This window comes from Gymnogyps californianus, chromosome 5, assembly GCF_018139145.2.
Source record: "Gymnogyps californianus isolate 813 chromosome 5, ASM1813914v2, whole genome shotgun sequence".
In the NCBI taxonomy this organism is placed as follows: Eukaryota; Metazoa; Chordata; class Aves; order Accipitriformes; family Cathartidae; genus Gymnogyps; species Gymnogyps californianus.
Genome location: NC_059475.1, coordinates 6555205 through 6580312, shown reverse-complemented (window position 1 = coordinate 6580312; position 25108 = coordinate 6555205). Strand labels below are relative to the sequence as shown.

At 39.9% G+C, this 25108-nt stretch overlaps 1 protein-coding gene across 1 annotated transcript; it reads left to right on the top strand.

Moving 5' to 3' along the window:
• Positions 1-252: 252 nt before the first annotated feature.
• SLC5A12 (solute carrier family 5 member 12) lies at positions 253-16129 on the top strand. The gene is made up of 15 exons (XM_050897295.1): positions 253-609; positions 2672-2737; positions 4077-4128; positions 5413-5480; positions 6538-6692; positions 7761-7901; positions 9266-9395; positions 9739-9827; positions 11087-11199; positions 12452-12519; positions 12882-12968; positions 13638-13816; positions 14046-14149; positions 14367-14488; positions 15971-16129. Exons 1-15 carry the CDS (start codon positions 253-255, stop codon positions 16127-16129), a joined length of 1890 nt encoding a protein of 629 aa, XP_050753252.1.
• The last annotated feature ends 8979 nt before the right edge of the window (positions 16130-25108 follow it).

The following is a 25108-nucleotide window of genomic DNA, read 5'->3' as shown; positions in this document are numbered from 1 at the left end:
ATCAGTAGCACTAGGGTCTAAGTGCATTCAGCACCTTCCTAACTCATCCTTAGCTATTTTTTTCCTCCTTGGAAGTGAACTGGATTAAAAAAAAAAAAAAAAAGGTCTCCTAGCTGAATAGTCTTTCTGTTTATTATTTGTCATTGATGAGCAACAGATAAGCTTCAACTTTGCTGTCAACTGAGTTAATCTGTTCAGAGCACAGCTATAGAAAACCAGAATCCTCCATCAGAGAACTGTCCAACTGGCGCTATGTCAAACTTTGTAGCTCCAGAAGTCAAAAAATTTGTGGCTTGGGACTATGTTGTTTTTGCAGCACTATTTTTAGTATGTGCTAGCATTGGAGTCTTTTTTGCAGTTAAAGAGAGGAAAAAGAAGACTTCAAAGGAATTTTTGGTGGGCGGTAAGCAGATGACATGTGGACCAATAGCTTTCTCTCTCACAACAAGTTTCATGTCAGCAGTGACCGTTCTGGGGACACCCTCCGAAGTTTATCGCTATGGGGCATCCTTTGTGCTGTTCTTTCTTTCATATGCGCTTGTCATCATTTTTACTGCCGAACTTTTTCTACCTGTATTTTACAGATCTGGCATTACAAGCACTTACGAGGTAAGTAAAAATTATTAAAAAAAGGCACTATTCTAACATAAAAGTCAGTATCACGCATATAGATATTTTCAGAGGAAAATCGCTGACAGAAGACTTTCTGCAGTGTTTTACAGAACAAGTGTGTTGATACATTAATTATTTTTAGAAGCGGGCTGCATTATTCAAACTAGTTAGTTATATCGCGTAAGTTGAAAGCACAAATTAAGGGTCAGAGCTCCTGTTGTGCATATATAGCAAAGACAGGATAAGGGTTTACACACTAGCACCAAATTAAGCTACAGCTGGAAAATATTTAAAGTGTATCCAAATGTTTCTGATCTTATAAGTAACTATTCCACTCTGGTTCAGAGAGCAGATATTAAAGACAGACTTTAAGAACAAAATTCGGTATTATCCAATTCAAACTTGGTCTAGATCTGGCAGTTTGGTCCAATTTACTATAAAAGTGGTCAATTTGATATCTAAAAAGCTGAGGCGGGAGGAAATGATAAAAAGGAAGAAGATGGCAGGTCTCAAAAAAAAAAAAAGTCAGGGCTGGAGAATGAATTCAGGGATTCTCTAGCAAATGAAATGAACGACCTCTGAATTTTCTAGAGTTTTTGCCTGGCATTCCTCCTGGAACACATTCTTTTCTTCATACAACAGTTCAGTAGTTAAAAAAAATAAAAATAATTGGTAGTCCTTGTGATGTTATTGCTAGGGGCACTGTGTGCAGCCCTTATCTGCACACCCATAGGGCAGCTATTGAGCATTTGGGAATAGCCTTTTAGTCACTTTAATCAACCGCCGCAAATTTGGTCGCTCCTGTGTGTGGGCAGTTTCAACTAAGCAAGAATAGGATGAAGAAAGCCAGGTTAGTTCACAAGGAGCTTCCTGGTAACAGAAAGGCTGCTCATGTTCTCTAAGCCCAAACCCAAGGAGGGGCTTTGGTCAAACAGCTGTTCCTGGTTATTTGGAAATATTTCAGTTACAGGTTGGAAAAAAGTAAAATTGACCATCTATTCCCTTTGCCACAAGTAACTGAATTTTCTAGCTGGTTTTGATGCAAGATCAGAGAATGAATTACTTTTCTTATCTGAACTACTGAAGGCGTCGTTGTAGCCAAAGAGTCCCTTCAAGCATGCTGGAAAGATGACTCTGCTGGCTTCATGAATTATTTTTAGAAACAAGTCAAGTTACATAAATTAGCTATTTATTTGTATGGCAGACTGTGGGGTTTGTTATGCAAGAGACACAAGAAAGATGAACATGAACAAAATTAATAAGAAAGCAGCTGCTTTGGAAGTACTATGCCTAGAGGCTTGTAGAAGAGAGAAGACTTGTACAGCCTGTGCCTGGTGTCTGCTGGGGAGCGCACCGGACTATGGCCCAGGGAGAGCCCCAGCCCACCCAAGGCTGCGTGGGAGGCTGCCACAGGGTTAGCAACACAGATTTAGTGTTTTTGGTCAACTCTACAGAGAGACTCCAGGTGGTGACTTGGGCTTAAAATCTGGGCTTTTGGGGCTAGAGATCTGCTCACCTCTGCAGTTGTGTGGTAACTGGGAACATCTCTCTACATCCACCTGGAAGTCCGTAAGAACCCCACTTGCCTCTCCATATTGATGATGTGCAGATTTGGCTTTAGACTGGGACAGAGCAAGTGAGAAAGCCAGCTTAGCTCAGGCACTGTGAAACTCTGTGTTGCTGCTTCTCCATCTGCTCCACCACCACTTTTGTCACTACAGGAGTCAAACTATGCTATTTCTCCTAGAGATGACCTCAAGTTTCCTCTTCATATAGTTGGAACATACTTTCATTTGAAGTTGAAGTTTCTTTTCCAGATACTGATTACTGCAACCCAACTCATAACTTCCAGTACATGCTACTGATGAGAACATTTCTTAAATGTAATTATCGCTATGTGTAATAACAATCATGCTCTCCTGTTCATTACTCATAGCAGTAGTGCCAGCTGCCAGTAATTTTACTTGCACAGCAAGCTGTCACGCAGGGCAAACAGAAGGTTAATAGCTGTGTCACAGACGCTACATGTGCAATTTACTGAGATTCCTCTTTTTCCTAGTATTTGGAGTTAAGATTTAACAAGATTGTCCGTCTTGCTGCAACATTGATCTACATCCTGCAGACGGTAAGAAGACATTGACTCTTTGTTTATGCTAATTTCACTCAACATTTATTTTGATGGACTAGTCTCAGGCTGCGCATTTTTTATAATGAGATGGTTTAATGAGTACTCTTTTTTCTTAATTTTTTCACTTGGACTGTGAATGTTAAAAAGAAGGAATGGTTGCTTTCCTAACTTTCTAGCTTTCTCCTGTTTAGGATTATAAATGCCATTTTTGTTGTCTTTAACACTTGGATGTTGTGCTGAACTCTCACAGCTTCTCAAATTCTTGGTCTCCTTATGTTCCCTTGAAGCCTCTCTCTTTCCAACTGAGTGGATTCTGTCTTTCTTGAGAAGCTAGACGAGCTGTACTGGGTACATTTAGTTCACCAGCTACCCATTTACAACACCGGGGTGAGGCTATCCCATTGCAAAGCAGCTGCACGTGGCAAGGGCTGCTCCCAGCGCCAGGTCCCAGCGACTAAGCCCAGCAGCCCACAGGGCAGAAACCTCTGCCTAGTGTGTGCAGACTCCACATTTGTCTACTGCTCTGCATCACCATAAAACACTGACTAGCCAGTCCACCCCCCTGTGTGTGCAGATAAAATAAATAACACTCCTGGCTCTTGGACGGAGAGGTTGAGCAGAGACTAGCTTTACTTACCCCCCAAAACACCACTTTACTGCTACTACTTAACTTTACCTACTTACTTTACCAAAAGAAACCAAACTTAAGGAGCCACCCAAAGCACCGTTGTAGACATCAAATAGCTTTTTTGCCCTTTGGTTTAAAGCTTCACCAAGTTTCTCAAAAGATTACATTAGTTATGTATTTGATGGAAAGGCTTGAGACATTGGCAGACATTTCTTTCTACATTAATTCCATTTTATTAATTCCAAAACTGTTAGCAATAGATTTGAATGCTTATTAACTTCCAGGCTTTGTTTCTCCCTCAGTTCTGTCAGAACATACACATGAAGGGCATTGAGTCAGCTACTTTGAAAGGGATTGAATGGAACAAGGGAAGTTTAATTTCCAAGATCAATCCAAGTTATCACTGCGTCACTGTTCGTGTTTTCCTGAGAACTCCTCTTTCCATTTGACTAGGATATTTTTGCCATCTAGTCATCTTAGCAATGGATGAAATAAGTAATACCAAGACAGATAATGGTCCTTCCAGCAGAAAAGAATTAAATCAAAGATTTTTATTTTGTAAAAGCTGAAACAGAAAGCCATATACAATACAAGCTGATCTAAAGAAACCCCTAGATCTGGTATTTTGCTCTGAGCCCCACTCTAAATAGAAGCCTTATCACTGAACATTCACATACATGTTTTTTTCATGAACTTTTTCTCCTTCAGATCCTTTACACAGGAATAGTGGTTTATGCTCCATCACTGGCACTCAACCAAGGTGAGTTCCCATGCCGCACTACATGGCTACCCCAAATAACCACACCACAAGACAATCAGAATAAACAAAGTGAGGAGAATAAGTCTAAAAAAAATTCCTCAAAAGTTCTGTAAAAAGGTTTTTGCCTGCACCTCGTAGCTCTGCATTTCTGACCCCCCAGATCTCTCTCTCGCACCAGTACGTTAGCAGGGGCCTCGCGTTCGCTGTTCTGCTCTCCTTTGCACTCAGTAACCACCTGAAGAGGTTAGCAGCGAACAGTTTCTCAACATCCTGACAAAGTTCACAGTACAAGCTGATGACCCAAGACCGTACTCTGTACTTTGATTCCCCCCTTCCCTGTCTCCCCTGTTCAGGTTCCCATGGGCATAACTCCATTCCCTGTAGCCGGAGCTGAATGCTGTGCTGCTGTCTGTCCGCACGCTTCTTTAATTAATCTTTGCAAACCAGGCATACAGCATCCATCATGATAGATGGGATTAGTAATTTTACTGCCATAGGGCATAGGGAATCACCGTGGCTCAACTCCTGATTTCACCAAAATTGATTGGGAGGCTCTTTGCATTGTTTGTCATCTGAGTTGCATCCAGTTTGCCCAATCCCACCTCTCACACAGTGCCGAGCTTCCTTCTTCTGGAGCTCAACTGAATTTTACGTGACAGTTCACGTTCGTTATTAGGCCATACTAACTTTGCCAATAAGAGAACCTTTACAAATAGATTTGCCCTCACAAACTATGCCCGGTGGGGGAGACTTCAATATAAGCCAAACTGAAATTTGTACATCTTGTGTAAAGTAACTTTATGAAGTAAAATGAACATGAAAAATTGTTTTAATGCAGCATATTTTAGCGTTAAACTGTTCCTAGTTGCAGGGAATGGAATTTAGTTTGGGGTTGGTTTTTTTTTTCTTAGGATTTTTTGGAAATCTCTGAAGAACTTTATTTCTCAAGAGAAAATTCTGGACTAAGAACAGAAGGAAAGCATTGCTTATAAAGCTGTGTCCCATAAGAATGATGTTTTTGCTTTGTGCAATTATTCTTCTTACATATTACTTTTGCACGCTTGAAAGTCAGTTAAATCCAATTTGCAAGAAAGTAACAATGCAAAACAGTATCCAGTAGTGTTAAGAAACCTGAGCAATCCAGCAGAGCTCCTAATAGACACAAAAGATTAAAATTAATAATTACTCCCATCTTTCTAAGGCTAAAGGATCATAGCTTTTCTGTTACCATCCAGACGACCTACCTCCATTTCGCTAACCATTTGGTTTTCTTTGGTTTCACAGTCACTGGATTTGATCTCTGGGGCTCTGTAGTTGCAACAGGAATTGTCTGCACTTTCTATTGCACTCTGGTACGTAACAGGCATAACCGAACAGCTGGAACACAGACTGTTAATTCAACCATCCTTTATACATGACAGGCTATTGCAGAAGGGCGGCTTCTAAATACAGTCTGAGTGACTGAAGTTTAAAGTAGGAGAACATAAATTTCTATTAGACTCTGTGGTATAAGTAAGTCTATTTGGAGAAAAAAATATTTCCTCTCAAATCCTCTGCTGTACGTCTCAAGGTTTAAACCAGACAGCTTGAGGCAGAGTCCAGGTAAGGAGGCGATAACCTTCCCCTGCCATACTAAATCTTTTGAGAAGATGATGATTCTTATCTTTTACAAGTTATAGGCTGAAAAACATTGTAATGAAAAATGTGCCTCTGGTGTCACCCCAGATCAAGAACAGAGTGATAGAACCTAGGAAGGACAATCAACAGGTCATAGAGAGCTTTGCTTCTGAGTGGAAGCAACACGAGACTCCGGATTACAAAAAAGATAAACATCGCAGTGGAAGTGGCAGAGCCCTGGGGCTCAGGACACAACCTAATTTCTGTTCTCATTACCACTAATGATTTTTTTCAATATTTCAGTCCACCCTTGTTGAAAACACTTATTATGTTGCTCTAGCACAGATTTGATCCAATATGAAAGTAGCTATGGAGAAAGCTGAACCGCAAACTTGCTGGAGCTATTTTTCTGTGTCGGGCTAATTGTGGACCACTGGGCTCTGAGAAGGGTACAGAGTGCTATGGGAAGTACAAACAGGCCAGCTTGTATTCCCTAAGCTTTTGTTCCACACCATGATATCTTCTTCAAATGCATACAAAGGAGGCAGAAAAAGAGCATTTAACTGGAGGTCAAATATTCTCATATGACTGTGGACAAACCATTTAGGCTGTGTCATTTTCTGACCAGCAAAAATACAACCTTCATGGGAGAATACGAAGTTTAAGAAGAGTCCTGATTTGCTAGATGCTATACATACAGCTCTTGAGCTCCTGAAATAAGGGGTCTTTACCTTTTGCTGTAGTTGAACAACAGGAAAGAAGATGAGAGCATATAGTTTCTGTTTGTTTTAGGGAGGATTAAAAGCTGTTGTCTGGACAGATGCATTTCAAATGATTGTCATGGTGGTTGGCTTCATGACTGTTTTGATTCGAGGAACTACTCTGAACGGTGGATCGACCAAGGTCTGGGAAGATGCCTATGAAGGATCACGACTAAACATATTTGAGTAAGAAACAAATGGTGCAAACCTTTTCTTTTTGTATATTTAATGTTTAGAAACCCTACCGTCACCAAGCCAAAAATACTCAGACTTGTTATTATACTACTAGTGAACAACCTCGGTGACTCAGAGAAGTCCATTCCCTATTTCTTCAGTTCTTGGGAATGCAGTTGACCTTCAGGAGAGCTTAACTCCTCTTTCTGTCACCCTCTTTGAAGAAATCAAAGCCCTGCTGAACTGACAGGAAGCTTTGCCATTTTTCTTTGTGTAGCTGCAAACGCAGCCCAATTATTCCTTCCAATTGTATATATCTTTCATTTTCTATTCATAAAACTGGCACTTCGTTTTAAGCACACTCACCACAGCAGCTAGCAATGGTGTACCAGCGCACTGGGTAGAAAACTGACCTTCCTTTGGCTGTTTGTGGCATTGACTGAAAAGTTCATTGATCAAGGCAAGTCACTGACAGAATCCAGCAGCAAGGTCAAACGTATCTGCTATACCTGTCAAGATTAGCAGAATTGCAAAGACGACAGATGCAAGACAGAAAGATGTACTTGTACTGGTTAGAATTACCGAGTAATGAAATTTCATTATTAAAAAAGATAACACTGCAGCTGAAGCAATTTCTTGTAAAGGAAATAACATATCATGATGATGTAACTAAGAGTTTGGAGGATTTTTCGAGTTTAGTAAGTGGCTTTGGTCCTTGCGGAGGACGGGGTCCCAGCAGGATGGCTTGCAGGTCTGTTGCTGCAACATGACACAGATCTGAAATCTGAGCATAAGCAGCCTTATAAATGTGATTTATCTCAATTAATTGGTCCTCTGACTGAGTCTGCATGATAGACGTTTATCCTGACTTGATAGTAATGTGTTCCAATATAAAAGTAAAAAAAACCTTCCAAATGTAAACACATTAGATGTTGTCTGTGCTGGAAAATAGTATTACCTGTGCAGTACCTCTGATTCAGAGGGTAGGACATACCATATAGTTCTGAAAAATCACCTACCTCTTGCTAAATAAACATGTGTTTAAATAAGTGAACTGAATTGCTTCTTTCTCTCTTCTAGCTTTGATGTCGATCCTTTGAGACGACATACCTTTTGGACAATTGTTATTGGGGGAACATTTACATGGCTAGGGCTCTATGGAGTTAATCAGTCCACCATACAGAGGTGCATTTCTTGCAAAACGGAAAAGCATGCTAAACTGTAAGTTACCTGTCATTAACCTATTCTAGCAACCAAACATACTGATGTGGAACTATGCTACGCTTGTCAGTTATGTTAAATAAATATCAGGATCCCATTGGGTAGTAGTAAGCTAATTTTACTCTGGCAGTCTTACTCCCTCTGGCCCTAAATGACCTAAGTAAATGCAGAAAGAAAAACGGGTAGCTATCTACCTCTTGCAGCTTATTAATTTGGGGTCAGGCTGCCAAATTAATCCTCGGAAGCAGAGTTTGGAAAAGACGCCCACATAGAAGTTGTGCCATCTACAGCTTTATTGGAAAAATGTATTTATTGGAATTGTATTTATGTTGTATTGTATTAAAAGTGGTTACTGATTTAATGGGGCACTACAGTACAAGGTATTATCTAAATAAAATAAAATCAATAAATAATTAAGTTATTAAAATTCTACAGCATAAGAATAATTAGAATCAATGGTAAAGAACCAAGCGAAAATTTACAATATAGACATATAGGTCTCCAGCCTGCTACCTTCCTCAAGTTCAGCATTAGTATGTGCATAGCTAGACACACATTTTACTAAACAACCAGATTTTTTTCATACGCCTAGCACTAATTGCTTGCCCACTTGGCTAAAGCATGAAGTTGGTAACTTTTTCCCTCTTCAAACAGATAGCTTTTTTGATTTTTAGAAAATTCAGTCTCTGAAAACTGTTTGGAAGCCACAACAGTGAGAACATCACTAGTAACAAGTTCTGAAAGACCTTCGGGTCCCAGTAGCAACAGCTTTGAACTGGCCCTAGCAAGAGACCTTGCGTAAGGTGATGTCCAAACACAACGCAGGCTGTATAAAATCTGGCAGCTCTCAGGAGCTGCAGGACTGCTGAACCGCAGCCACACAGCCTCCCCAGCAGATGCTGTCACCCACGTCCGTTTCATGGACTCGTGAAAAATAACCAGGTGCGTTACTTTGCATGGCAACATCACATCCACGACAGAATCCATGCAAAATAATACTCTGCGTGGCTTAAAGGGAGAACAGGAACAACAACTCCCAACAGAAAAAATCAGCTCTTACAGGGGACAGGAGGGAGTGACCCAGTGCTCTGTGCAGCTCGTTCTGCGTACAAGTTACTGGTCTCTTCCAGCTGTACAGAGTTACCTAGAACCTTTATCCTTGCCCTATAGCATAAAGAGGCTGTATTTTTCCATGTTTTTTTGAAATCAGTATTACATACAGTTTCTTATCCTGGTGATGCCTTTAAGAAATTATATAGCTAGCTTTGATTAAGGTGTCTCCCTAAAAAGTTAGAAATAACTAACTTGTAACAGCTTTTCTATATTTATCTTGTATTAAACAGAGTTTCTCTCCTTTGTTCTAGGGCACTTTACCTGAATTTATTGGGACTTTGGACAGTCCTGGTGTGTGCAGTATTTTGCGGTTTGGTGATGTACTCTCATTACAAGAGTTGTGACCCTTGGACTGCTGATTTCATTTCAGCACCTGATCAGGTACAGACACCCATTATTATAATAAGGAGCTGCTTTGGGCCCAGACATAGCACGTATAGAGACAGTTTAAGTTTTGCAGGATGCTTTACGTCCTTTCAGTGCTCAGGCGCTAAAGTGGTTGCCAAATCAGGGCTAGAATATCTCTATTCTGGCACTCCTGCAGTATTAATCTGATTGACCACTTCTGCCAAATGACACCCCCTTCGCTCAAAATCTGACATCCCTTGTTAGTTGGAACAAACCCAAAATTTAGGAACATGCTCATATGAAGCTACTTCTCTTCCATTAACCAGGAAAATCTTAACTAATTGCTTGTGTTGCTCTTGTGCTCCTTCTACCCCAGCTCATGCCGTATTTTGTTATGGACATTTTTTCTTCGATGCCAGGAGTCCCGGGACTGTTTGTTGCCTGTGCATTCAGTGGAACACTAAGGTCTGTGAATCTGAAATGACATTTTAGCTGCGTACTACTGATTTCTTGAGGACCCAGAATGAGGTCAAAACATGAAACCCTAAGAAAAGCCCAGCTGTTTTTCTTAGCATGTTCTAGGAAGAAGCAGTAGTGCTTTGTTGAGTTACATTATATTTATGCCAAAGTCTAGCTCCACTTCTCCAGTATCTTTTTATCCCAAATACATTTTAGAATAACATTATCAACACAGTCAAAAGGGTACAAAAGCTGAGGAAACACCAGTTCTCTTTATAAAAGAGCTCAGCTTCCTGAAACACCTTTGGAGCTGCTCATGGTGAAATTGCCTTTCCTCAACCCGACTGCCACAATATCATAGTTAGGGATAGAGAGCTTTTCAGGAAGTCTATCTGCACATGAAACAGAGTTAGACTAGGAAAAGAGATGTCTGAATAGAGAAGTTTTAGAAACTGTGTGTTCTTCAGGGAGGTGCTGCATGTTGTTGTAGTTTCTACCCTTTACAGGCCAAACATCGATACTTCATAGGACATTAGAAAGAGAGAAGATTCAAGTTCACAGTGACATTATTCAAATGCCATAGAGTCAATCTCCAACAGGCTGTTTCTAAAGACTCTTATCTGTAGAAAAAGCAAGAGAGCGCTATCAAAACAGGAAAAAAAGAAAAAAACCCCAAACCAAAAAACCCCCGCATAAAAGGCACTGGCTGCTCCTGGCAGGAGACAGAGAACACAGTTAAGGGCATCGAGTACCAAATACTGTGCTGTAGATATTGGCACTGCCATATTGTCACAACAAATTCACAGAGATCGTATTCACCTAATATGGATTAACTCACCTAGCTAAAAGAGTCCCACTATTCCTATTCTGTATTTTTCAGTTATAAGAGAAAACAGAACAGGCATTTTGTGGAGGAACAGGGTATCACTAGTGGTCACTGCACATCCTTTGACTTGTAAGGGAGTAACATCTTTATTCTGGAACATGCCTATATTTTGAAGGTCTTTGCAGCTTGGTAAACTGAAGGGTCAATTAGGACAAGTTTCTATCTTGCTCTGTGCCAACATGAAGCAGGGCCCGTAGCAATCACAGAAAGGACAGAAACCTCACCAGCATCAGCAGCATATGTGAAAAATACTCTTCTTCAAGAACTGTACATTGTACAGGATTAGTGCTGAACAAGGGGCAGCATTTCTCTATAAATACAACTTTATTTCAGATTATATTGCTTCCTATTTACTTAACATTCTTCTCCATTTCTACAGCACGGTAGCTGCCAGCATCAATGCTTTAGCAACTGTTACCTTTGAAGACTTGGTCAAGAAAGGTTTCCCAAACCTCTCCGAGACGATGAGCACATGGATCAGCAAAGGCTTGTGTAGGTACCCCAGAGGGGATCCATTTGTTTAACAGCAAAGGTGTCCATCCCCCCAGTTGCTATGACTACAGGAGAAAATAGGGCAGGATTTTATATACTCGGAGCCTTGAGAGTCTCAGACTCTCAACTGACTTCGAGAGCAGTTCTGTGAGTAGTGAAGAGCACTGTCTAGAGACACTACTTCAGAAACACACTTGTGCTTCGGAAACCTCCACAGGAGCATAACCCTTTATAAACTCTCAGGATGAACGTCAGCATGATGCTTCAGTAAAATTAAGCATGTGCACTATACGGTGCACTGCTCAAAATCCTTTGAAAAGTTTTGTCTACTGAAAATACTGGGGAACACTCTGGGATCTTCTTTACAATACAGAAGGAATATCAATGTAGTTATTACATTACTCTATAGTAGTATTACATTACTCTATAGTAGTATTACTAAATATTATTATTTTATAGTAGCACAATAAGACATTTCTATTCAAACTTAGAGGATCGCATAAGCAAGTTGTTCAGTTTTTCAGAGAAAAATAAAAATGCAAAAAAGACATGAAAAACAGACCATCAAAATATCAAGCGTCCAAAATGCTTTGAATTTTTAAGATACTTTTTACAAGTAGTGCAGCAATATCATAACCCTTTTATAAGTATTGTAATAATAGCATAACCGTTTGTTGATGTTGGCAAAGATCACAGAAGAGCCAAACCAATACTTTCTCTGTCTCTGTAACTGTCTCCAACCTTCTCTGTTCCTGCTTTTCCACTTACTACTTAATTTTTGCACTCAAAACCTAGAAAAATCATTTTTACCTCTGAAACCAAGGTGTGCTAGCACAGAAGATGAGTTTCGGTTGGCTTTCCTCAAGACTACTACATACAGAGTTTTGTCTATCACAAAGATAAAACTGGTGTCAAAGGAAGAAAGCCATGTTGTTTATCATTGCTCAATTCATTCATTAGATTATTTTAAAAGCATTACTTAAAGGCAACAGAAATGGAAACATTTCTACGTGAGGCATAACTTCTAAATTAATTTCATTGCTAAGTTCTGCTTCATAAGAAAAACCAACCAACCAAACATCCAGCAAGACTTCATGCAAAAAGCTGCTGGGTGCTTAATGGTCCGCTTTAAACATCAAAGCCCAAAGTGCAAATTCCTCCATGCTGTCTGGTCACGTTGGACACAAGATGAATTAGAAATCGTCCACACTATTAACCAGCACTGACAACCTCGCTGCCTGATCTTTTCCAGGTATATTATACGGCATCCTGTGCACTTCGATGGCTGCAGCAGCATCGCTGCTGGGAGGAGTTGTGCAGGTATCTCTTGCTTCAGAAACGCAATGAACTGAACATGAACGAACAGAAATGCAATGAACTGAACAAATAATGCTGACAGCCCTGGGGACTGTTAGATCGCCTGAACAATTTCTGTGGACACTCTGCTGAGAGGAATAACTAGGAAAAAAAAAAAAAAAATCATAAATCCCCCAACTCCTTCACTGTTTACTCACTGCTGGGAAACGATACTCAGTGTGATTCTCTCTTTAATTGTGCACTGAAATCACTGTTGGTCCCTTCTCCCCCACCATTTCCCACTGAAAATTACAGACTGAAATCAGAACTGCGCACGCTCCTTCCAGCTGCTGCACTAAGCTCCTGTCTCTTCTCTGCATCCACAGGCTTCCCTCTCCATCCACGGGATGTGTGGGGGGCCCATGCTGGGATTATTTACCCTGGGAATTGTGTTTCCTTGTGCTAACTGGAAGGTAAGGAAAAAAAAAAAAAAATCTGTCTCTAAAAGAAAATCTCTTGGTGTTGTTTGGTTAAAACACCATCTTGAAAATTGTTCGGGTTTTTTAGATTTAGTCTCTGGGCTGCTTTTCAGATTTAGAGCCTGAGGAGTCCAAGATCTGTTTAGAGGTCCCTTTTCACTGTCTGAATTTATCCCATTTGAATTTAACTCTACTCAGTTGTGGAATAATTGGTGATTAGATCCATGTGAGGTTTTTTTTTTAAAAAAATATTTTTATTTCTGAGTTTCTTCTCTTTCATTAAAAAGAAAAAAATATTCAATACTCGCCCCAGCCTATATTCACTTTGGGATGCACAGAATGATTTCAATTACTCTGCCTTTGCTAACTCAGGCAAAACAAAATATGAGCTCATTTCATATTGCCCCATGAGCGGTCCCATCACGTTTACCCAGAAGTAAAACTAAACACTGTATTGCAGTTTTGATTATCACAGTTTTGCTTCAACTCTTATTACTAGAGGACAATAAATCACCATGATTTATACCTTGGTCAAGAGAGAACAGAACTGATTTACACTGACAGAGACTGTAACCAGTCATCACCTACTCCTGCCTAATTCACGTTCGCAGAGAAGCGCTTCCCGTGCATCACCTTTAACAGTATCTTTCTACGTTTGCCAAGGGTGCTATCGGAGGCCTCTTAGCTGGGATCGCCTTAGCTTTTTGGGCTGGTACTGGCTCTTTCATTTACCCTGCACCACCGACAAAGTCCATTCCTCTGCAACTGTCGACTCTCAACTGCACGCTGGCTAACAGCACCGAGGCGCTGACAACGGCGGCTCCCACGGCGGCTCCAGACAGGTATTTTCCCTATCGTTACCACTTCAGCCTGCGTTTTGGCACAGCGCGCTGCCCGAGCCCGCAGCGTGTGTCTGGGGTGCAGCCGGTAACTGCCGAGTGGGCTGGGAGCACGGACCGCTGCTGGATCATACACCGACTGCGGCGTGAGCTGTATTTTGCTGGCACAGCCAGGAGACAATTTAAACGTACCCGTTGGTCGTCACTAGCTGCTTTTGTCACCTCTTCGCAGGTCTTTGCTGGCAGATAGCTGGTACTCCCTGTCCTACCTGTACTTCAGTGCTGTTGGCTGCCTGGTCTGTGCCATCGCAGGGCTGTTGATAAGCTTTGTAACAGGTTGGTGTTCAATACATATATCTAAATGCTTTTGCACAAGAATCTGACTCAGCTGTTAAAAGAGCTTTAAAAGAGTCCAGCAAGCGGCTCGTGAGACACAGACTCAGGAGAGGGCAGCGGGCTCTGACCCCGCTCCCCCCCCACCTCATGGTTTGAGGCTCCTAAGGCTCACGCCTAGCTTTCCATAGACTTACGTATCATTATTTTCTCCTTTCAGGACCTAGTAAAGGAGAAGATATCCCACCAGTGTTAATTAAGCCAGTCTGCAACCTGTTTTGCTTCTGGTCCGAAAGACTCAAAACTTTCCTCTGGTGTGGCGTGCGGCACGACAGCCAGGAGGTGAGTACCTGAACCCGTCGGCTCAGCCCCGCCACGGCCAGGAGCGGCAAGCGTACGTGCACGTACATACGTGAGGGCACGTGCCATGCAGAGAGCAGACTAGCTTTCAGCAATCACTTTTTAAAGTTACGCAAGGGATGCTGCGTAGGCACTACAGACTGGAAATGAGATCAGCCAAACCCTGATCAGTGTTGGTCAGTAATAAGTTATCTATTTTCCCTGTTTGCGCAGCCCACGGGGACTCGGGGTCTCCGGAGACAAACAGCCCTCGGGAAGGCCAGCAGCCCGTGAAACGGGGGCTGACCTCCCTCTCCCCGCTCCGGCAGCCGAGCGGGGACAAAACCGCACTTTACACCCCAGAGAGGAGTTCACTGAGCTACTGCTTCCTCCCACCAAGCACAGAGAGAAAAACTTTAGTACTCACGCGTCCACAAAGCTCTCCTGCTGCTGCCGTCCTCACCTTCAGACCCGGCAGGGCTTCTCCCCTCCAGGGCAGCGTTGCCGGCCCATCAGGCAAAGCCGCAGCCACCGGCACCTGGGCTGCTCCTGCCCACCACCTCCTCCCCAGAAACAGGGCCAGCTTTTCCCCAGGTGCCTCAGGGCTTCGTAGCTCCTTAACAAGCCGTAAAGAATGAGCACCTCATTTTCTTGCGCTGTTGTAACAGTTTGCAGAGAAACAACATTGCTCCATCTTAAGAGAATCCGCTAGGTTTATAAAAGGGACATAAAGCAATATCTATGTTTTCAGCTCCTTTAGAGTACTCTACAGGTACCTTTCAATCTTAAAAGTAATCTTTCAGCTGCAAGGCTCGGTATTTGGTGATAACGTAGCAGCTGTCCTTTCACCCAGCTTGCATTAAATTTGACATTGAAGTTAATGATCTAATTTGGAGAGCAGCTGTAGCTCTAGATTTGCTTCAGCCGTTTCACTTGGCTTTTAGGTACTCAACACAGATGTCATCTAGAACTTTTCTGGAGAAAAAAAAAATCACCTCAATAAAAGCAGTAAAAAAAAATCACATATGCATTTATCTCCTTGTATTTGCTTAAAATGTCAAATAACAACATCAATCAAGTAGCTGCAGTGTGAAACCACTGAGGCAAGTGTAGGCCAGACAAAAAACCAATCCACTAAAATGTAGATAAATATGCAAATGAAAAACTAAATTTAAGTGATTGGAATGCACCGAGGGCACGTTTCAAGACTTTCACATGAACAGAGGAGTTTGAGAAGTTGGTTTTGTTGCTTTTGCCAGAGACTTTCCGTGGGGGAATGAGAAAATCAGTGGTTGTGTACGGAGGGGACACACTGAACTGTGCCTGGTTGTGGGTCTGAGAGTGATTTCATGTAGTGAAGTAACTCCTCAGATTTATAAGAAAGGATGTCAAAATTTCAAAATGCAACAAGATACCCTTTAAGCAAAGGAAAAAAGCAGTGAATACAGGCTTCAAACTACTAGGGTATTTTCTTTCTTTTTCCAGGTGGACTTTGAAAAAAATCTGCCTAAAGTTATTGCAAATAAAACTGGAACAGATGACACCTTCAAGAATAACATCAACAAAGGAAACAAACGCCAGTTCGCTGGTTACAATCCTGAGGAAAATTCCTATACTAATATGAGCAGAGAATCTCGCCTCTAGAAGCTGAGGGACAAGGGACATTTAATCAAACTTTATTTCTCCAGCTTCAGAAATGAAGAGCTCTTTTTATCGCATTTACCAGCTTGTAGATGACCGAGAGGGAACAATTGCTCTCTATAGCAATAAAGGCCAGATTTTTATTTATGAATTTCATGACAGACCTGGGAAATCATCGGACAAGGGGATTTTGGAAGCACTGCTGTTTCAGAAGAAATGTTTCGTGAATCTCGTCGTGGAAGCTCCTGCTCGGAAGTAGCCGCAACACGTCTCTATCACATACTCTGTTCAGTAACTAGTCATTGAAGGGAAACGTGCAAAGGTGAACTTGAGATAAAGCAAGACTTCGGAGAAGTTTCTGAGGTCCCTCACTAAGGTGAGAGTGTGAACTGCCCTCTGATGGAGGGAGCCCCGGGGCGAGGAGGGAGGCCAGGCCGAGCTAGTCTCTGCCTATTCTTAGGTATCGCAAAAAGCCTCCTCACAGGAACGTTGTATAGACCAGACTGGTCTTTTAGTGACTGAGTTAATCGTGTTTGCTTCCTCTGTGGAACTAAGATTTCTTTATAATGTCTTATTGTAAAAGCTATAGGAGAGAGTAACAAATTTTACTTTCAATTCAGGATAGTTCTTTATCCGTGTTAGTCTTGGAAAGACATCCTTTCAACTCAAAAAGATCCATCTACTGCCTTTATGCAATAAAGACAATAAAATGACATTTGATGATGACGCCTGCTAATTGATAATCCATGCTGAATTTTGGAAAAAGGCACATGATTAGGCAGAATATTTGTCCGGTAAAATGTCTTGGAAGAAGGTACCTAGTCCACTAAGTGCTCTGTTTCAGTGAAACACATTTCCTCTAAAATTTGCCTGATGTAAATCAAACTCAATAGACCACCTCTCACCTTGATAAACTGCTGGATTTAGTTTTTTGGATGAATGTATTTGTTTTTAAACAAAACTCACAACTGAATGAAATCGACCGAATGAAAATATCAAAGATGACACAGACAGTTATGGAGCCAGCTGATATTTAGCTCATATTGCTCTGAAGAACCCAGCTGTTGCTTTTGCTTTATCAGGACCATTTTTACGATGTAGATCTAAGTCAACCTGGTCCTTGAAGCTACTTCCCCTGCCTGTGTTCATGCCCTACGTTTGCGAATGGTGCCAGGATATTCAATCAGAGAACAGAAACAGCAGTCTGTAAGTGACACTGCCTTGCAGGACAGTTTGTCAACAAACTGAGAGTTAAGTCAATATTTGTGTTAATCCCTTTTACACCACTTCTATCATCTCATAAAAGTTTACCGCTGAGCCTGGCTGGCAGCCTGTTGTCTCACGTGGCATACTTTCTTGTCATGCTTCCATACTCGATATGGATATCAAGGGAGAGATGGAAACTCAGTAAATAATACTATGGTATCATTTATATCTCATGGCCACACACATTATCGCTTAGGTTACATTAAGAGAACCTAACTATCATGCTTAAGGATGTAAAATAATTCCGGAGTGAAAGTGGTTCAAATTGCCAATGTGAAGCTACATAGACGTTGGATGAAAAAACCCTTTCTGCCGGTAGTTGGAGGATATCTGATTCAGAGACATCTAACTGAAAACGACCAAGTCTGCTCTGAATATTTCTTGAGATGCTTACTCATTGCAGTATTCTTATGCTCTGCATGCTGGAAGATGCATAGTTTGCATTCTTTGGTATTTTTTCACAAGTTTAGCAACACCTTTACATTGGATTCGCTACAGACTTTCCAAGTCCTTTGCCACAAAAGAGAATCCTAATTTGTCCATTCAATGTCAAAAAAAGTGAGTTAGGGTGGCTAGAAATGCATTCTCTCAAAATGCCTTTGAAGAATTATCCTGAAGAATTTCTCTTTAACTTCATATTTCTGGACTAGTTTTGTTTCAACTAAAGCTGCTCATCAAGCCCAAGTGTCTTCTGTATTTGTAAAGGAGCCAGGCATTCCACAAGGTTTTACGAAGTCCAACACGCGGACTTACGTATGAGGGCTAAAATCGTTAATCAGTAGTTCATTATTCATTCTTCTACCAAGATTTACGGATGTGGCCTAGCAAACCTGGAATTCAGAAAAATTACCATTCTGATTAAATATTGAGGACAGTGTCATTTACAGTTATCATCTTATCTTCTTGTTTCATTTACGTCCTGAGCCATTGATCCTTCCAGAGAAGAGCTAGCCTGTGTACTTGAGTTGAAAAAAGGAGATTAAGAAAATAAGAACATGTAAATTCTAAGAGCTTAAATTTAAGAAATTGTTAGTCACTAGTGAAAGCAGTAGACCATAAATGAAAATTTGAAAAGTGAGTTGTCTAGATATGCCTTGAGAGCACAGTGAGTATTTAATTGTTAAAAATGAAAAGTGTCCAAGCCAAGTTTAACCCTTAAATTACTTCCTTACAATACTATGGTTTGAAGGCTCATGAGCACTCACTTTTCAAGTGTATGATTTTTTTTTTTTTTAATTAACTTTGAATATTTGGAATAATGAAGCTCAAAGCCTCTTTCAAAGATATCCAAGTTTATTACTGAAAAAATGCAATATTCAAATGTGTATGATACAGTAAGTAGTTGCATTTGTACATGTAAACCTTGATAAAGTAAACAGCATCTCAAAGACAAATTTATGCCAAAAGTGTCTTACAATAGTTAATCAGATCAACAACTTTTTCCTCAGTGAATTCTTTTACGTTCTGGGGTACATATCGGCTTGTAAAAGTAATCTTAAAACACAACAGAAACCGAAAGCTGACACGCCAGAGGAACTTCTAGCTTGTAGTGCATAAAAGTCCATTTCTCTGAAACGCTCTGTGGTACTGTAATCTTACTTTAAATATTACTTACAAAGTGTGGATTTATGAATAGAAAAAATAGTTGAAATTTTATTCTTATTCCTTACTTAGAAACCAAGTTGTATTTAAATATTACATAAATTTCAAATATATACACATTTTAAGAAATCTCTTACGATCATGATATTGCAAGTTAGCCAGGACTATCAGAGTAAAAAATGACTGAACTATGTTATTCAGTTAGATTTTACATGAGATTATTTCAAAGAACTGAAATTTCAGTGATACTACTCTAGATAAAAATTAGAGCCAACAGTTTGGAAGATTCTTCAATACAAAACTCTGAGTCATGTAAATAGAACACAAAATAAAAAGGTGATCTGAATTTTTTTCATTATTAACAGAAAAATCGTCGTGTTCTCAGTGTTTAGAATTTCTTTAGCTTTAGACTGCATTGGGTTTAATCCTAATTTCTCACGCAGTAGCATCCTAACAACTAGCTCAGGGCAATAAGAATAAAAACTACAGAGAACATATAACATTATAAAGGTTATGGCAAAAAGTTAGAATGAGCCAACCGAACTAACACAAGGTAATTTCCAGTGCAGTGAGGAGGGAATATACCATTAACATTTCAAGACTAAATCCCAGTCCTGGATTTAAAAAGTTCCTGTGTAACATGGAATAGCGAAGTGATTTCTCTACAGTTCCTTGTTGTGCTGTTAGAACTTTGTGCTGTTATGGTAACATTGTGCTATCATGACTATGCCAAAACCACGTCAATACAAATTTCTGGTAAATGTGGTTGCAATGTCAATATTAGATAAAAATTGCCAATATGAGTCTATTATATAAATTTAAAAATGCTAGGATTGTGTAGGGTATTTAGGATGCCTGTGTGTGTGTAGGTAGGGACATACGGAGTGCAAAACGTAGTGCTTGGGAAAGTGGCTGAAGGGACAGATCCAGAAACGGGTGGCCTAACGGCACACATACATGCACCCTGTGCTTCCTTGCACCGCTCCGTCCAACGCATACCAACTTGTAAAAAGCACCAGACAAGCTACTATTTGTGCACTTTGTGCTTTGGCTTCTCAGTTAGGGACATCCAAAAAGAGCCTGCAAAAAATTCTGCAACTACAGAATTGCCCTGGAAACTGGACTGTCAGCAAGAAGGCATCATTTAATAAAACACTGAGGATAAGTAAAGAATGAGCCAGAGGAGAAAAGGAAAAGGATCAGGAGGGCTGTCACCATGCTCCAGCTTCAACACCTTGTTCTGCAGAACCGATCAGGATTCCAGAGCAAAACTTGCTGAAGTGAAGAAGAGCCTTTTGCTTCTTCTGCTCACCCCCAGCCTCAAAATGCTGGCTTGTTGCATTTTACCCCAGTAGAACATGGGCTTTGCAAGAATGCGGTTGGGTACAAAAAGACTTGGGGATCTTTTAAAGCTGCTAAATTTTCCACTGTTGGAATTTAGGTTTGCAAGTCACTTAAACACTTTCAAAAAGTGTCACTGCATGCATTTTAGTCAGACAAAGTATGTACTGGAACCAACAAAATAACAAGTTTGTCTAAATGTGGAATTCTGTTTGAATTGTAGTGTCAGCCTTAACACCAAAATCACCATTATTGTGAAAGGCTGGCTGTATATTTGTTTCAACCTTTACCCCCAAATAAGCAACATTAGTAGTTTATGAGGATTACAAAAAATAAAATGCTTCTGGAAGTACTACTGCATTGTAAGTGATTGTTGACACCACTGTTTTTATCTCTGTCCCTTCTCTCCTATGTAACACTTAATACAAAATGTGCTTGTTTGATTCTCCACTAACTTTATTGCCTTCATATTTAGCTGTTTGTATAAAATGAGTTTTACTGACATGACCATTCCTCAGTGTATGTAAAAAATCTAGTTTATAATAGTTTTAATTAAAATTTGTGGCACTTGTAAGTTAGCTATGTAAGAACCGTTTCTTTTCATTTTATGGACAAGGATCATTTTCAATTAATCAAAATGATATGATGCTTCTAAATATGTATGTGCTAATTTGCCCCTGAATGAACTGTGACATAATGGAAAATATTAATAAATCCCAAGAAGCCATGTAGGACTTCGCAGGTAATGCCACTGGATCCCACGGCTCCAGAAACTCTCTCTGGCAGCACTCCCATTTGGAGTCTGCAGTGGAAGAAGCCACGGCAAGGAAACAGCAGATGTGCACTATTTACATTAGACTGATCATCTTAATGGCACATTAAGAATAAAATATCACCGAAGTTCTCGCCTTTCCCCATATTAACACTCACCCTAAAGCTGTGTTTCCCAAGATATTTTGCCTTCTGCAGAACTTTTCATGAAGGAAGCCTCAGGAGATTTATGAATTTATGCATTAAGGTATGTACCTATTAACCTATTTTCACTAGGCCTTCCAGATGTTTTTCTTTTGAGCTTTCAACAGGACACAATCGAGCCTAACTGATCCTCAGAACACAATTTAAGACAACTTGGTGTCGGAAAAGGGCATAGCAACAGCTGATGTGTGTTTTGTAGTAATGAAGATTTGTACTTCCAAAGAAACATCTAACAAAACCCCACGTATCGTCCATCATCACTATGGAAATTTTAGCCTTGTCATCACCAATATTAACTTCAATGGTCATCTAAATTTTCTCTATAAATCCTTTAACAAAAAGGGGTAGGAAAGAAAAATAAAAAAATAGCCATCGTGGTTTGCCTTGTTTCCAAATGTTAGTACTCTATCAGGACGCTCGATCACTGCGCTGTGTTTCTGGTAAGGAAACTGAATTACAGCATAACAAATTGAGAGCCTGCGCTCAATCTTCACGCAACCCTGTTAGCACTCAGTTGTGAATACTGAGCTCTTAATGCATCTGTCTATATGGAGACAGGCTTCGAGCTCTAAGAAGGAACCTCTCATTAGGATGGCTAATGAAGCAGAATTCTTTTTTTCCTTTTTTAGTCACCAGAATTCAGATCTCACACATTAGGCACAAATTTAGAATAAAAAGTCATAAGAAATGAGATGTGTATGATGTATGTGGACTTTCTGCTATTTCTGAAATGGAAATTTCTTTTGTCTGAATCAAGACATGGAATTTGGTTAGGAATAATTAAGACATTTTGGACTAATCCTTTGTATTTAAAAATATCTAGTTGCTCATGCAGTCTCTCTAAGGGCGCATGCATAGAGCAAAGTTGTCATAGATTAGATCTGCAATTATCTAAAGCATTTTTGCACAAATTGAAGTTCTAAAGCTTTGTCAGATTTCACAAACGCAGCTTGCATGCACAGTCTATTCATACTGGTCATTTGTTTGGAAAGACAATATTTAGAATATGAAAAGATCATTCACCATTCATAAAATACATTATTCCTGAGGACAGTGTGTGCCTTATACTTCAGTAAAATAACGTGCAGTCAATGCAAACAGCATACTAAACGAAGTCTAGCAAAAAGTTTTCTCAGCTTAAGCAAATGGCTAGATAGTGGCAAAACTTTTAGACATTGTTGATGTCCTCCAAAAATAAAGGAACACACACAGTGTTTCTCAAAAACTTCTTGTGCTTTTCCAGTGTGTAAAATGCACAATGTCAGATCTACATACTTGCCTTTGATATACTCTTAAACGCCAGTGTTGAATATCATTAATAATAGATATATTTAAATCTCAAATACAAAAGTTTTTCTTTCCTATGGTTTTCTTTAAGTCCAACTGGAATTTGCCTAAGTATGTATTGACACGTGCTAATATCCACAGCAGAAACAGGAAAGTATAAAACAATCAATCAATATTTCTGATTTTTGCCTAATTTCATCCTGTATCTTTATACCTTGGGCCAGCCAAGGCATTTTGTTTTTAGAGAAAACATTAAAAAGAGAGCTCATCTGTGGCCTTCTGAAGAACTGAAGTACTATCACTATGTGGCACAGAAACAGAAGCTGTGACACACGGCTAATGTTGTCAAATGGTGCTTGATATTCCACAGAATGAGAGAGACAGTAAATTAAATCAAACGGTGTTATTCTATGAGCACTGAGGAGAGTGCATTAATTATTTCTCATAAGGACTCCTTGAGGAACTTAACGCACAACCCAGAATATGAAGGAACAAAACAGCCTTTCCAAAATATGGGAAGCTGAGTTCCACCAGCCCTTTATGACAGAACTAATGGGTAATATATCTGGTTAGACCATACCTTCCAATTTCTTCCCTCCTTTGTGCAATACTGTAGATACTCCTATAGTTGCCTTGTCTGGTCACAGAGAGCTGGAATTAACCAAGAAATCTCATGAATATGGTGAAACGACTAAAGAACTTAAGGTCTGATGCTAGGCCCCCTGGATACAATAGATCATACTCATCCACTTCAATGGGCTCTTGACTCTTAAAATTAATTTTATATGGCATAATAAAATAAAATGACTGTGCTAATACATGCAAGTGAATACTGGAATCACACTTCTTGGTTTAATAGGGTATTGTAAGTAGTAAAAATTCAGGTCTTTTCATATCTGTCAGCAGTGATTTTGCTGCAGCTTTATCCCTAAAAATAATGTTAAAATTTGCAGCCTTTAGAGTTACTGTGCTTTGTTGACTCTTCATTTTTTAAATTTTTCTCATCCAATATAGAGAAGCATTACTTAAAATTGTACAAGAGAAATACAATGATTGTAACTGTTTCTCCACTCCCTTCTCTGCAAGTGAACCCTGCACACTTGTTTAAATTGTTTAAATTAAGCACTTATCTTTTCCCACATTATGAAATGTTAGTAATAGACAATTTCATCACCAAAATGTGACTATAACCATAAGCAACACTGCTGTATGCACATAAAAACTGAAATTTGATTCTTTACATGAACATCTACCTTTTATAGTGATTTTATCCAAAAAGCTTCCCAAAACTGTAAGAAGGCATACAAATAATAATAAAAAAAAAATCTAAAAGTAACCACTGTGTGTGTGTGTGCATTTATATACAATCCGTATACATATCTGCCTGTATCTAACTCCCATGCTTTGACTTATTTAGGCCAATAAAAGAAGTGCACATTACTGGAACATTTACAATAAGAAGAGCATTGTTATAAAGTGCTCTGCTTCTCCTTCCCTGAACAAGCAAGTCACAATGTTACACTGTATGTCTGATATATATCTGCATAAGCTTGCATACTATAAAGAGCTAATTGTATACTCAGGACAAAGTCACTGTATGAGAATATTTCAAGTTAGCATTCTGTGAAGTCATGGAATCATTGCCCAGAGAGGTCAAAGGGAACAGTAACACAGTTAGACATCTGCATGCTACATCAGAGCATGAAAATGACAGTTCTTTCCTCCTGGAAGCGTGTGGAGGTGGCCCTTCTGCACGCGAAAGCGGAAAGACAACTCAACAGCCCTGTCATTTTCAAATATAGCTGCAATGTGGGCAACGCAATGCGTTCTCTTAGTGCTGCTGTTTTCTCTTTGAATTTAGAATTTTTGGTTTTCAACTAGAAGGATAAATTAATGACACTGATGTGCAAATCTTAAACTGCATAGTATATATTAAGCAGCCATAGACCCCCTTTTTTAGGGTAGGACCACATCCACAATCTCAACCAGAGACTAGGACAAACCTGACAAAACAGTAAGCCTGAAAGATCATTTATATCAAGTTATGGCCACAAAGGCAACAATTGCTCTTTTCTTCAGAGGCATTACAGATGGAGCTGAGCAATCAGAAGCTGCAGAAGTAGTGGATATCATTTAAGTTGGTTTTAGTCATGCCCTTACTATGTAAGTTCACAGATAATTTTTTATTTTCATTATGCTGTTAGTATCTTCATGAACAGCATGAAAATTCATTGCCTTTTTTAAACCAGAGTGTCCAAATTTTTAATCTCTCTGCACATTCCTGAGTGCCAATTCTCCTTGGTGCTCACCACAGACCAGTTACAGGTAAGGCTTTTCATTTTTTTCATCAGAAGCATCTATTTTCCAGTTCTCACCAAAGCCTGCAACTGTCCTGCCCAGCAAGAACACACATACACCGCGAATCTCACACACTGATGCCAGACTCCGACTTCATTTTGTAACTGCACCCTTCGATTTCCAAACAGTGTTTTTGTTGCAGCATGGTAGTGA